Source organism: Raphanus sativus, chromosome 4 (genome assembly GCF_000801105.2).
Source record: "Raphanus sativus cultivar WK10039 chromosome 4, ASM80110v3, whole genome shotgun sequence".
NCBI classification, from domain to species: domain Eukaryota; kingdom Viridiplantae; phylum Streptophyta; class Magnoliopsida; order Brassicales; family Brassicaceae; genus Raphanus; species Raphanus sativus.
In genome coordinates this window covers 257,036-270,756 of record NC_079514.1, presented here as the reverse complement: position 1 = coordinate 270,756, position 13,721 = coordinate 257,036, and the positions used below count along the sequence as shown (strand labels likewise).

Below are 13,721 nucleotides of genomic sequence, written 5' to 3'. Positions count from 1 at the left end.
TTACCTTTGAAATTACTGGTTGTTCCACAAAAATCAAATTACTAAAACATTTTACACTTGTTTTTATTTCTTGGACTAAAAGATTAAAATGTGTGATATTGACTTGTGATGATGTTGAGGTAAAATGAATGTAGGAGGAAGATTCATCACACACAAAAACACTCGAGTTTCAATGTGAAGTTGTATTTGCAACCTAAGAATTAACAACTACAACAAGAGGAGGATAAGTAGATAAATGCATCACAGCATTTAGTAGTATACATACACTTACATATCCACCCACAATTCATACAAAAATACATAGATTTGACATAATACATCAAATATATAAATATCACAAAAAACATAATAAGAAACAAACATATGTCATTTTTTTCTATTTCAATTACAGTTTATGGTAACAAATTCGTTTTAGAGCATTCTTTTTGTTCAGTTTTTTAAAATTAGTTACCTGTCATTTGTTTTTATTTTTATCTTCCGTTAAGGCTAGCAAACTGAGTAAACATGGTTGTACCAGAGTGTTCTTCCACGGCCTGAGCCTCTGCTGTTCCATTGTTCTCTTCCACATTAGCAGCAACTGGAACACTAGCCGCCGCGTTGGTAGTGACTGCAGGAGTGATTGGAGTTGTATCTGCTGGAGGAACCACCGATCCAGGTATTACTGGCTCACCGTTCTCAGCCTCCTCTGCTTTGCCCTGAGTGAATGCCTCTTGAAGCTGAAGTGCATATTCCAAGTTCCACAAAACATCTCCCATTGATGGCCTATCAACACCGTAATCTTCCAAACACTTCTCTGCAGCTTCCGCAAACTTCTTCATGGATTCAGGGTTTATCGTTCCAGCCAAATGAGGATCAATGATCTTCTCGAGCATCCCTTTTCGTTTCCATTGCATAGCCCACTCAGCCAAGTTAACCTGTTCTCTTGGTAGCGAAGGATTGATGGCTGGTCTTGCGCAGAGAGCTTCTAGAAGAACGACCCCAAATGAATAAACATCAGACTTATCCGTGAGTTGCTGTCTTCTAAAGTATTCAGGGTCAAGGTACCCGAAACTTCCTTTCACGGCCGTGCTGACGTGGTTCTGTCCAAATTCTACATCTTTGGAAAGACCAAAGTCAGCCACTTTGGCGACTAAAGCATCATCGAGAAGAATGTTGGTTGACTTGACGTCACGGTGGATAATCCCCTGCGCTGTTCCCGTGTGCAGATAGTGAAGCCCACGTGCTGAACCGATACAGATCTCAAGTCTCTGTTTCCAGGTTAAGGGAGCAAGGTTCTTTCCGTATAAATGATCTCTGAATGGACCGTTGGACATGAACTCATAGACTAGGATCATCTCTGAGTTCTCATCACAGTAACCAATCAAGGAGACCAAATGTCTGTGTCTGAGCTTAGAAAGCATCTGAATCTCTGTCTCAAACTCAGTGATTCCTTGTTCAGACTGCGGGTTACCTCTCTTGACAGCAACTTTGGTTCCATCGTCGAGAGTTGCAATATAGACATTACCGAATCCTCCAACACCGATAATCTGAGACGCTTCGAAGTTCTTTGTGGCTTCTTGAAGCTCCGAAAGGGAGAAAGAGCGGCCGAGACCCATAGTTGAGTTGTACAAGTTGGATTTTTGAGAACCGCCTTTGCTTGACATGAAAGTGCTGTCACCAGCGTGTATGGGAAGCAACCAAGAGGAGAAACTGTTCCTCTTCTGCCAATCTTGTGGCCTCTTCTTCCACTTGTAAACCATGGCTCCGAGTCCAACGAATGCTCCAAACATCATCACAAACCCCGCCGTCGCAACCATACCGTGTTTCCCCATGCCAGTGGTTCTACCATCAACTCCAAACTCTCCGTCAAGGCTGTTCACCGAGTTGCTCATCTTTAAAACCTCAACTCCGTTCAAGATTGCGTTTGGAGTGCCTGTATCTTCTCCCATGGGACTAATCTGGACTAGCAGCTCAGGACTCATAAGTGTCGCGTTCACAACAATGTCTTTGTAGTAAGGAGCTGCGAGATCGCCTGCCACAGTGGACAAATCCAGCCCAGAGATGGCGGTTTTCCCGTTGATGTAGACATTGAAGTACAAGTCATTAAGAGACTTGCTAACGATATCACAGAAATGAAGCCTAATGAGGTAGTTAAAGGACGGGTTCGAAGGGAAGTTCCAGCTGACGTTGAAGTTAGGAGCTATGGTGTGAGAGTCAGCCATTTCCGCAGCTGTTGCGTAAACCGTCTGTGGAGCAATCAAAGGCGTAACTCCAGGAGGGTACTTGATTGCTGAAGGGGTCGTCTTGACGTCCTTGGCCAGGTTCTCATCTTTCAAGAACTCCTTATCTGGTATCCATGTTCTTCCTAATGTGTCATTCTGAGGCATGATCAAAGGGCCACCAACGTTGACTCTGTAAACAGACTGGTAAGCGTAGTCGGACAGACCAGAGAAACCGTTGACCGGGAAAAGGGCTGTGCCAATATCAGAGATCAGTTCGTCAGGGGCTGAGACAACTTCGATAGCGTTGATGAACGCTGCAGATGTTTTCATAGGTCTGAACCTGAGGGAGAACTGTGCATCCGTAATGTTGACGAGATACTCCTTCTGGAGAACAGCTTGACTATCATTGTTGTTGTTCGTAATCTTGAAGTTGTGAAGCAACACATACTTCTCCGTTAGAACGGAGAAAGTTGCTTGCTGGAGATCAAACTTGTCATTAGGGAAGGCCAAGAAATGGAGACGAACCCAATGCCAACCAGGTCGAGTTAGATGGAACTTGTAGATGGCTTCCTCACGGAAGATCCTTGCAGTTAGGTAGATGGGAGAAGCGACATTGTCTGATGGTGGAGCAGAGACCTGAATATCATCCTTGGCTTCTATGTATTGGATCGTATCTTGGTCACTCTTAAAAACTTTCCCATCAGGGGTTTTGGACGAAGATTTGCTTCCACAATCAATGAGGATATCATCTGCCGGTTTAAAACCGGTAGCAGGTCCAACGGCAGACGCTGCAGGACCTGAGAGGAAGAGAAAAATAACTATGAGGAGAGCCATGGAAGGCTTTGGAGAAAAATAAAAGATTGGTTTCTTTCTTGTCTCCATCCTTCCTGGGTGGGAAGGAAAGAGAGAAGAGAGAGGGATGAGAAAGAACAAATATAAGAAGTAATGAGGGATAGCGTGTGGTTGAAGAAAAGAGCCAGACAGAAAAAAAAGATCATCAAAGAAAGGGTGAGTTGTTATATGTGTGGCCTGTTTTTTGGTGGATGGTATGATCATTGATGATGTTCAATGGTTTATTTTTAGCAAATTGCTAATTCTGTTATCTACACAATTTAGACACAAGGCCAAAAATAAAAATAACTCTGGTTCCCTATTTCAGGAAAAGTTTATAAGAATTACAACTCTAACCAGGTCACTATCAGTTTCATTATCAAGTATGAACGAACTAGTCCCTAACGATCGTCCTGAAGCAAGAAAATAATGAAATGGACTCATCAACGTACCAGCGCAAGCTTTTCACTGCCAGTCAAGTGACTCCAATGCTTGCTGATGAATGTCTGCAACTACATTAAAGCCTGTGACAAATGAAAGAAAGGTAGACGGGGATGTTTAGTTCTGGATTCAGAGATACGTGTTTGAAGGAAACATTATATGTATTCATGTACATGATCATGATACATTTCGCAGTATACCGAACGAATATATGCGTAGGCTATTGTTCGTTATCAAGCTTCTTTGTTTGTCTAATAGTTTCAGTAGACACATGAGTAAGCTCTGTTACTCAGTCCATGTAATATAATAACCAGCAGCAATGAAAAAGAAGAAAGAAGTCAATGTTTATATAAAGAAGTTTGACTGAGGTGGTCAAATAGGTAGAAACAAGTCAATGTTTATATAAAGAAATTTGACTGAGGTGGTCAAATAGGTAGAAACAAGTCAATGTTTATACAAAGCATGCCCAACCGCTTGCTTTCAGAGTCCTAACTCTGATCTATGCACAACCAGAATAATTTATAGACTAGTGATCCCAATGTTGTTTTTCACACCCAAACTTGTATTCTAAATAAATTTGTAACTTTACATGTGAAAATTTAGTAACCAATAAAAAAGAAGAAGCAAATGGGGACAATGTGCAACTACAAATAGCCTGTCTTAAATGAATGGTACCGTGTCCGTGTGTATGTTGAGTTCTATGGTTCACAGAGCAACGCAAAATCTGAAATAACAAAAAAATAAATCAATCTCTAACTTGTAAGTCACTGAGCTATAGATAGATATATATATATATATATATATATATATATAGAGAGAGAGAGAGAGAGCAGCTTACAAGTTCATATTTTGCTGGATTTGGTCCAGAAGAAGCCTTTCTGTTTTACAGGAAGATTCTCTTTTGCGGATTTACTGTGACCTCTGGACCCAAAGGAGAAATGTCGAGCCAAGAAAGGCTTTGCGGAATAGCTCTTGCCGCTCGAACTCGATACCAGTTCAGGGCTCTCAGCTGCTGCTGCCATGTGGCTGTGATCTAACGGTGCAAAATCATAGCATTCAAAATCACTGTCCAAAATTCGGTTTCTGAGTCTTTTAGCTTTCAAATTCATCTCCACTTTCAATGCTTTCTCTGACAGCTTCGCAGTTTTCTTCTCACCCAATGTACAGACTGGGCATGATGGGTCGAACTTATCGGCTTCTGGCGTCATCTGCTCTAAACACTCACCATGATAGAGATGCCCACAAGCTAGAATTGCAGACACAGAGAGCTCATTTGTCATAAAGATCTTTTGGCTGCTCCACAAGGATTTCTCTGACAGGGGTCTAGAGCATGCACCACAGGTTTGCTGCTGATGATTGGACATTCGTTTGCCATGATGGTCGTCAATCTTGTCAGGTTCAAGGCCGAAGCAGTGATTATCAAAGACAAAGGCTGGTTGCAGCGAGAAGATGGCATCATTCCAGAAAAGGCTTGCCGTGACCAACCTTCAGATGGTGGTCGACTCTGAGAAGAATCGTATCTCAAAGGAGTTGCCAGCCTGTCTTCAGTTGGTGAGCTACTGCTTAGTGAGTTCATTGCATAGAATCTGTGACTATCTGAGACTTGCTTTGATAGACGAGGGCGATGTGTGAGCTGAAGTGTGGGTGAACTTGCAGGGTGCAAGTAGCTCTGGGACGGAAGTGGTAGCGCTGGGGAAGCTAGTGAAAGAGACAATTGTGGAGGAGGTGAATCATTTTCTTTCTGTGGGAGAGATATAAATGCATCAAAAAGGTTAAAAGTTTCAAAAGATATGAGAGAGAATCAGATACTGGTGAAACTCGCTTTACCTGCTCGATGACTGTGTTCATGGAAGAATATCTTGAAAAAGATAGATCTGTCACAACAATAAGGAACATATCAATAAACATAGACTAGTCTTACTTCTTTTCATCATGAATTGAGAGAGATTTTAAACTGAGGTTTTGAAGAAAAAAATCTCAAGACCCAAGTGAATAGCACATTAGCACCATACATGTGTTTTCCTTTTAAGTTGACAAAGTTCTAGAAAAGGAAAAATATGCTGAAGGAGGTGACTTGATTAACCTGAGGGGGAAGATTTGTGCAGTGTCTGTGTCTGAAAGCTAGGGGAGCCATGAGATGATAGAAAAGGAGATTCAAATTTGAAGTCAGAGGCATCGTTATGAGTAATCCCATCAGATAACCAACTAAGGGAGGAATCTTCAACAGCAACACGTCCTCCTCCTCTATTATTATTATTATTATTATTATCCCAGCGGAAACTCCAAGTAGGAGAATGACTTCTCCTCTCAGTCTCGGCAGCTGGTGAATTAGGCACGACGAGGACCATTTTGTCACGAGCAGCAGCAACACAACACGCATTCCCCATAGATGAAGCAACCTACTATGCAGAAGACAATACCGCTCTTAGCTTCAGAAAAAAAAAAAAAAAAAAAAGACATTAGAATTCAATATGGTGAGCAAACTCAACAATCAAACATCACAGAGAGCAAGACAATTCCACAGTAAGTAAGTAAGTAAGCTGAGCAAAGATCTCTTCGGATCAAATTAAAATAAGAAAAATCATATCAACCGTCCATGACATATATGGATAAACAGATCCGAGATTACGCCTACAAAAATCTGCAAGCCGTGCTCTCATATGACCCAAATATATAAACGAAATCCCTAAAAATCAATACCGGAAATTAAGCTGCTCACAGAAGTTTCAAAACGTCGCCGGAGAAAAATAGATGAGCACTGCGATGATCCGAGGGCTTTGCTTTGTTCATTCTCTCTTTCTAGAGGGAGAGAGAGAGAGAGAGAGAGAGAGAGAGAGAGAGAGAGAGAGACTGATGGGAAAGGTAAGAGAGGGAAAGAGGCGAATATAAAGGAAGTCTTTTTCCGACGCCGCTTTATTTCACGCCGTTAATATTCCGGTTTATATGACCCATAACCAAACCAAACCAAACCAAACTGAACTGAGATGCACTAATTCTCGTTTTCCACTATTTATCAAATTTGCACACTATGAAAATTACACCATTTTTTTGCCAAGTTAAATCGGTTCGGTTACGGGAGTAGTGACGTCGTTAGATGGGGCCGTTTAGAAACCAAACATCCCGAACTTTAATAAAACTTGAGGGGCAATTTTATAAAAAAAAAAAAGAAACACGAAGGAAACCAATGTCCCTGTCTCGGTATCTTACAGGACACGCGACCTAGGAGTTCTGTGAAGAAGTCAACACGGAAGTAAAAGATGCAATGAAATGAAGAAAGGGAATATTAAGACGAAACCATCACTTCGCTGATTTCATAAGAAAATGACAAAACCAAATAGCTACAATAAATAAAATACATTCATGATTTTCTTAAGTCGCCGGTTTGGAGGAATCAGTTTCACGGCGGCTTCTCCGTGGCGCAAGTTATATTTTTTCTAGAGTATGGTTTGATTACAGATCAAGGCTGGAAGGAGAGGTATACATGAAGAAACAGAGGAATACATAGAGAGAGGGTTGTTCGTGGAGCACAAAAGCGAGGAAGAGGAGGTTTGATCCATCTAAAGTGAACCAAGGATCGAATTGGGCCTTACGTTGTAGAAGACAGCCCATTAATGACGATAAGGAAAGAGCTCAAACCCGCCTTTTTTATTTGTCAAAAAATCGCGGGCTTTTTAAGTGGGTGCGAGTTCTGTTTTGAAACGATGACGTTTTCTAAGTGGGTGCGGTTCTCTCTTCTGTCTCTCTCTCTCTGTCTACTTGTTCATCTTCTTCACTCCTAAAACCCTAATCTTCTCCACACTCACTCAGAATCCCTGCCTTTCCTTCTTCCCGGCGACCCTGTAATTTCATTAACGTATATCCGATTTCTCTAAAAGAGAGATCCCCCCCCCCACAATCCAAAAAGGGGTTTCCTGCGATAACAGAGGTTCGTAGGTTCCACTGAAAAACTATTTCTTATTTGACCAGTTCTCGATATTTGTTACAATAATGTGTTTGTTTCTGGGGACACCTTTAGATCGAATAACTCATTTTGTTTTTTGTTTTTTCTTGCAGGTCCGCTGTAAAGTTGCCTTTTTTTTTCCATTTGCTCTGTCTCGTTGCTGTTGAATCCATTTGGTTAGTATCGATGGAGAAGCTTTGTTCTCTTTTTCATTATTTATTCGTTGTTGATGCTATGAATGTCTAATGATTGAGATAACAACACTTTCGCCTTGTGTCATTGATCTTGTTTTTTTGGCTTTATCTTTCTTTCTTTCTTTTTGGTGGTGAAGAGGGACAAATCAAAGTCAAATGGATTATTTAGACTTGGATGATCAACCTGCTGCTGCTGCTGCACCAGCTGGTATTTTCTTTTTTGTTTCCTTCATCCACTTTGATAGTTTCATGACTCCCTTTTTTTAGTGGATTTAAATCATTTGGCTGAAAACATATGAATTTATGATTTTTTTTTTAATAGCAAGGGCCGGTGCAAAGTTTAAACCGAAAGGTAGACCACAGCCCAAGAAGAAGCTACTCTCTCTTTCAACCTCCCAAACCACACTCTCTACCCTTCATCTTCCCAAGGAAACACTCTCTACGCAAACCCAAGATCCCGTTTCTCTAGATGGTTTTGTTTCTTCCCCTCTCAACCACCTTGTCTTTTATATCTTATTCAAAATATCTTTAAGATTTGGGATTCTGTGTTTTGCAGATGTTTCAACTATTGTGCCTGATAGTGAACCCATTAACCAATCCACCATTGAAACAATCTCTAAAGAGGTAACCTCGTGTTATTCTTTCTACCTTCCGAATTGCTTTTTTTATCTTTTCATTATATAAAAACGTTTTTCTTCTTTCTTTTAGAATGTGTTCTCAGAAGGGCTTTCTGTTCTTCGTGCTTGTTCTAACGTTAATTCTGAGGGAAAGAAGTGTGATAATGCCACAGAGGCAGCACCTGCATATCCTCATGATGATGATCCTAGGAGACAAGACTCTGGACATTTTGTTACTCAGGAAACGGATGATACTATTCATCCTCAAACTCAAAGGATGCAAACAGGGGTATGTGTGAATACTCTTTTTTTATGGTGATGTCCCCCACATCTTCTACTCTTAAATTTAAAACTGATTTTTTAAATTTTGTTACAGGAAGACGAGTGCCATTGGAACATGGAGACTCTTAATATTGTACAGGAGGAAGGCATCATCACCACTTCATATGGTAATTTTCGAAGCACTGAATTTTGAAATGCATATGCTTCGGTTCTGTTAAATAGATCTAGTAACCGAGTCATAATGTTGTACTTGTGTAGAGCAACATACTGGAAAGTTCCAACCAAAGCCTAGATTGCCAGACGCTGTGATTGAAGAACCTGAGTCTCATTGCTCTGTTGATTACACAACGGATGCTAATCAGTATGCGTTAACGGTCAATGTGGAATCAAGAAATGAATTTAATAGTTTGGGGAATACAGTAGTGGAAGAAGAAACACTGACAGGAAGAGAAAGCAAAAAGGGAAAATCGAAGAGAGGTCGAAAGCAGAAAACCACTAGTGAAGAAGAACCAAATAAGTCTCTCGAGAAGAAGAAGAAGTTCAAGCATTCAGGTCGTCGGCAGAGAAACAGAACATGTAAACTTTCTAAACAAAGTTCTTCGCTACAACTGAAATTATAATCTACCATCTGACCAACTGTTTTCACTCTTTTTTCTTTTTCTTGGTGGAGTAGTGGAGAAAGAATTGCTTGAAACCCCGGATGATGAAATCAAATATTTGCCCATTAGAGATATGCTTCGCCTTGTTGAATATAGAGAATGGATGGAGGTAAGAATCCTCTCTTTATTTATATACACATACTTTCATTTAAGCTCTGTGTTGCTTGGATCCTCAACTTTCCATTCTTGTTAATTTACAGAAAAAGGAAGCAAAGGGAGCTCCTGTTGTGCCGTCAACCCAAGAAAGGTACGAGATGATAAAAACCAAGAGTGTTTTAGTTTGTATTCTTCATCTGATGGAGTGTATGTTATGTGCAGTAATACGAACGCACTGGAGGATAACCATTATTATTCACAAGGTTTTGACGCAGAAGATGAATTTGGTATGATGGTGGAGACTGAAAATCAAGAAAATAACGTAGTGAAACCGGACTCACCGGTTAACTATCAAACGTACATGAACAAGACTCCCAGAGCTAAATGGTCAAAGCAAGATACAGAACTTTTCTATGAGGTAATAAACTTTGATCTCACTGGCTATTTAAATGTGTCTGTGTGTTTTTTACTGGAGATGTTGTTTGTTCACAATCGATCTTTCTTGTTTTTGGTTGTTTTGTTTGGTTAAAAGGGAATTCAAGAGTTTGGGGGAAATCTATCGATGGTACAACAGCTGTTTCCTGATAGAACGCGTCAACAGATCAAACTCAAGTTCAAATTGGAAGAACGCAGGAATCCATTGAAGCTTAATGATGCATTAACAACTCGCTCCAAACGTGATAGATCCTTTCTCTCTCTCTCTCTCTCTATATATATATATATATATATATATATATATATATATTGAGTTTCTTGGTTGAGACAGAAGAAATGAGAACGTTTGTGTGTGCTTTCTTCTTGTAGATATTACTCATTTCCATACTGTGATTAAGAAGCTTCAGCAAGAAGCTGCAGCTGAAAGGGAAGGAGAAGAAGAAGATGGAGAAGAGGAAGAGGAAACTACTGATGTTCCTGAGAATGTAAACATTCTGATTATATTTCTTCTTCAAATTGGCGCCAAAGTCTGTTAAACTTTTTTCATTCAGAAGAAACTAAATTGATGTTGGTGTAGGAGGAGCCAGCGAAGTCTGAGGAGACGGGTGATGGAGTAGCTGGCGTTAAGGAACCGGACCTTGAGTATATTGAGAATAACGGAGGAGATGAATGTGAGGGAGAGGATGATGATGATGATGAGTTTTGGAATTCTTATAAAAGTGAAATGTAAACAAATTAGTCCTTTTGTATTTTGTTGAAGACTAAATTAGTAAATCTATTTTTATTGAGATGGGATTCTTTTGTTTTTTTTTCAAAAGAGAGTAGAGTTCTCTCTTTTATGCTGATGATCATGACAAATTGTGCTCATTTATAAGTTGTCTATCAACAAAGCAACTAAACAATAAGAGGAAGAAATGAGACAATCTATATAACAATAAATAAGAGAGGAAGAGAGTCCTAAAGGGCTTCTGTTTACAAGCTGGAGGCTGAAGATACTCCACCGAAGCAGCCTTTCGGTAAGAACTGTCAATGCAAAGAATAAGCAATGAAAAAAACAAATCTTTAAGGTGTTTAGTTTCAATATATGTGTTCATCTTTTTACCTTCCTCTTCTTCTTCTTCTTCTTCTTTTCTTTCTTATCGATGAATGCCATCATCTCATGTTGCCTCGTCATTGTCTCGTCCAGCGCCTAATATAGTAGCAATCACACAAAAAAAAAGACAGAATAAGAAAACAGTGAGAGAGAGAGACAAGAGAGAGCTTAGCTTCTCCTTCACCTTTTTGGTTTCGAACAGCTCAAGCTCGAGCTGGTCAACACGACCAAGTGCAACGTAGAGAACCTTCTCCTTCTCCCGAGCCTGAGCATCCACGGAGCCGTATTTCTCCTCAAGATCTGTCATCTTCTTGGCCATCGCCATATACTCCTGCGTCGGCATAACCGTCACTCCGTCTGGGTACACATTCGCCTCCTCGGTGAGTCTACTTGGCATCTTCTTCTTGTTTAGCCTCATCATGACTCCCACTATCCACATCAACAACGCCATCACCACTCCGTATACGTACCATTTCCTCTTCAACAACCTACTCACATCTGAAACTGGAACGTTGTTGTTGTTGTTGGCCTTGTAAAGCTGTGTATTAGTATCCACCTTCTTGTCGATGAACTCCTCCTTCTCCTCAACTCTGCAGATCTCTTCTTGTTCGCCTAATTTCTCTGTTTCGTTCTTCCTCGAGGTCCTACCTTCCCCGTTCTGAACAACCAACTGTATGTGTATAATTAATATAAACATAGTTTACTTGTATCAGAAGTTTTCCTGATATATTTAAATAATAAAATTAGAAAGTTGATAGATTCTCAAGAACTATACATTGAAGATATCGGGGTCGTTCCATGGACCTTTGTCTGAACGCATGCATCCGCCTTTGTCTGCGCAGGTGCACTTACCACCCAAGAACTCAGGCAGTTCACTAAACAAACATTACAAATGAGAAGATGAGCCCTTAGTAATTAATGCAACAGTACTTTCATTAACGTCACATATGTATATAAAAGAGTTACTCACTTGGCGTCAATGATTTCTAGCAGTTTGCTTTTCTCTTTGCTGCTAAGAAGCTGCCATAAAAATGACACAGAAAAAGTGTGAATTTATTTTTTATTTACTAGCTAAACGAGACAAAAGTTACAGTCTGGAATTTTTTGAAGGTTTACGTGAATCTTGGCTATAGTCTTTGGAGGAAGGAAAGGTTTAACAGCCTTCCACATAGTCTTGAACCCAACACCAGCATTCATGATGTACAATTGGTTCAGTGTCTACAATATTATGAAACACATAGGTGGTCAAGTTTCTGTCTACTCTAAACCCATTATTAACTAAAATATAATCTCAAATAAAGAAGAAAAAAGAACAGAAAACCAAATTAAACCTCAGGGTAGTAATCGTTGTTGATTTTCTGAATACTCTGAAGAAGATCTTTTGCAGCTTTCTTGAAGCTAGTTGCCCCCTGCAAAAGAAAAAAAACATCACAAACAGTATTCACACGTTACAGAACATCATCTATGAGTGAGGGAAATTTATTAATTTTCTATGGCTTATTATATAAAGAGCACATATACCACGCCTTGAACATCCAAGATCGTTGTACTCTGATCAATATGTCTCTTCGCTGCAATAGAACAAGCCGGGAACTTGACGTTGAAAGTCTTCTCAAACTCTTTCACGTGGTACTTCAGGTACCTATCGATTGTGGTCACTTTCATCAGCTTTGTGGGATCCACTAGGCCTAGCCTCTCAATATAGATAGGTCTTCCTTCTTTATCAACACCGTGATATCCTTGTGGATAGTACTTAGCCACTTCATCTATTTCTTCGAAATCAAAGTCCTTGCAAAAGAAGAAAGAGAGGAGACACTTTAGCTAGAAAGAAAGAGAAAACAAATGAAAAAGCGAGCCAGTAAATGTCACCTCTATGATAGTGTCTGCACCATAGTCTTTCCTCCAGCTAAGCATATCAGCCCACATTTGCTTGGCCTTTTCGATATCAAACTTTCTTGCCCTCAAGAACCTAAGCATCATATGATAATCATCGTGTTTCGAGGGGAGAAGCTCCTCTAATATAAGAGCTTGACGGAAAGCATCAACCTGTTGCAACTCTTCAGTATCGATTTCGTCAACGATTGGGACGCCCCTCACACGACGTTTCTTCGTTATGGACTGCTTAAACTTGTTCGTCGCATTTATTGCCTTCTCCTTGAGGGTGCGAAGCTTTGTTGACCTCTTGTCATCTTCCGAGATCCCAACATCTGCAGCATTCATCTTGCTTGTAAGAAAAAAACATGTCTGCGTTTTTAAAACATATTGACAAGTTCCTCAGCTTACCTAAGTTATTATGTTGATCAATATGGGCAACTATTGTATCCGCCATGATTAAATTCCTGTTGAATCGGTGAACATGTTACATTCATCTTGTAAACGTTGTCATGGAACATGTTACATTCATCTCCAAACATATATATTACGATATAAACAATCTTCCTAAGCTTATGATAATTAATATAAACCAAAACATCATTAACGTGAGATTGAAGACTACAAACCCAAAATATAAAACGTACGAACTGTCGCAAGATGTGGTTAGCGTGAGATTCAAAGTGTTTGGGTGAGAAAGAAGAGCACATTTAACTTCTTCTAGATATTTTTTTACCTGTTGATTAAAAAACAAACTAAGGAGAGAAGAAGAGAGAGAGATCTACATAACTCTCTCATGCTCACACATCTAGAAAGAGAGAGAGAGCATTGACAAGATTTCACCTTCTCTTGGATTCTTGCATAAAATAGTTTTTCTTCTTTTTGACCCAAAAATAGTTTTCTTTTGGTAATAGATTATTTAGATTGACTCTTATATTAGAGAGATCATTTTAGTTACTGATACTTTTCTCAAAAAAAAAATTATATTCTAAATTTGATCCTATATACCAAATTTGTATAGATATGAATTGTTTTGAATTAGAAATATTTGTTTTAGGAA

The 13,721-nt window shown here is 39.7% G+C and overlaps 3 protein-coding genes and 1 non-coding gene across 4 annotated transcripts; 1 reads left to right on the top strand and 3 right to left on the bottom strand.

Annotated features, from left to right (window-relative positions):
* Nucleotides 1-200: 200 nt before the first annotated feature.
* LOC108855864 (probable receptor-like protein kinase At4g39110) lies at nt 201-4,197 on the bottom strand. The gene is made up of 2 exons (XM_018629781.2): nt 4,149-4,197; nt 201-3,556 (listed from the first exon to the last, which is right to left on the bottom strand). The coding sequence occupies exon 2, from the start codon at nt 3,255-3,257 to the stop codon at nt 471-473; it is 2,787 nt and encodes a 928-aa protein (XP_018485283.1). The 5' UTR covers nt 3,258-3,556; nt 4,149-4,197; the 3' UTR covers nt 201-470.
* LOC108855865 (uncharacterized) lies at nt 3,855-6,331 on the bottom strand. The gene is made up of 5 exons (XR_008945083.1): nt 6,174-6,331; nt 5,557-5,872; nt 5,301-5,347; nt 4,312-5,214; nt 3,855-4,197 (listed from the first exon to the last, which is right to left on the bottom strand). It is a non-coding gene; the product is annotated as an uncharacterized LOC108855865 (transcript).
* Nucleotides 6,332-6,926: 595 nt separating this feature from the next.
* Nucleotides 6,927-10,493, top strand: LOC108854982 (uncharacterized). The gene is made up of 14 exons (XM_018628663.2): nt 6,927-7,398; nt 7,527-7,589; nt 7,745-7,815; nt 7,930-8,079; nt 8,164-8,231; nt 8,316-8,513; nt 8,601-8,673; nt 8,765-9,082; nt 9,180-9,274; nt 9,366-9,412; nt 9,484-9,679; nt 9,794-9,938; nt 10,066-10,181; nt 10,274-10,493. The coding sequence occupies exons 3-14, from the start codon at nt 7,764-7,766 to the stop codon at nt 10,424-10,426; spliced, it is 1,611 nt and encodes a 536-aa protein (XP_018484165.1). The 5' UTR covers nt 6,927-7,398; nt 7,527-7,589; nt 7,745-7,763; the 3' UTR covers nt 10,427-10,493.
* Nucleotides 10,494-10,668: 175 nt separating this feature from the next.
* Nucleotides 10,669-13,009, bottom strand: LOC108854983 (phosphatidylinositol/phosphatidylcholine transfer protein SFH2-like). The gene is made up of 9 exons (XM_057009892.1): nt 12,659-13,009; nt 12,311-12,610; nt 12,121-12,198; nt 11,906-12,007; nt 11,760-11,809; nt 11,565-11,664; nt 10,974-11,459; nt 10,799-10,885; nt 10,669-10,719 (listed from the first exon to the last, which is right to left on the bottom strand). Exons 1-9 carry the CDS (start codon nt 13,007-13,009, stop codon nt 10,669-10,671), a joined length of 1,605 nt encoding a protein of 534 aa, XP_056865872.1.
* Between the last annotated feature and the right edge of the window lie 712 nt (nt 13,010-13,721).

Coding starts and splice junctions, on each gene's coding strand:
- LOC108855864 (XM_018629781.2), bottom strand. CDS start 3,257: ATGATCATACCATCCACCAAAAAACAGGCCACACATATAACAACTCAC.
- LOC108854982 (XM_018628663.2), top strand. CDS start 7,764: ATGGATTATTTAGACTTGGATGATCAACCTGCTGCTGCTGCTGCACCA. Junction 9,083..9,179: donor TCGGCAGAGAAACAGAACAT/GTAAACTTTCTA, acceptor TTGGTGGAGTAG/TGGAGAAAGAATTGCTTGAA. Junction 9,680..9,793: donor ATACAGAACTTTTCTATGAG/GTAATAAACTTT, acceptor TTTGGTTAAAAG/GGAATTCAAGAGTTTGGGGG.
- LOC108854983 (XM_057009892.1), bottom strand. CDS start 13,009: ATGAATGCTGCAGATGTTGGGATCTCGGAAGATGACAAGAGGTCAACA. Junction 12,611..12,658: donor GTGCAGACACTATCATAGAG/GTGACATTTACT, acceptor CTTTCTTTCTAG/CTAAAGTGTCTCCTCTCTTT. Junction 12,008..12,120: donor ACAACGATTACTACCCTGAG/GTTTAATTTGGT, acceptor ATAATATTGTAG/ACACTGAACCAATTGTACAT.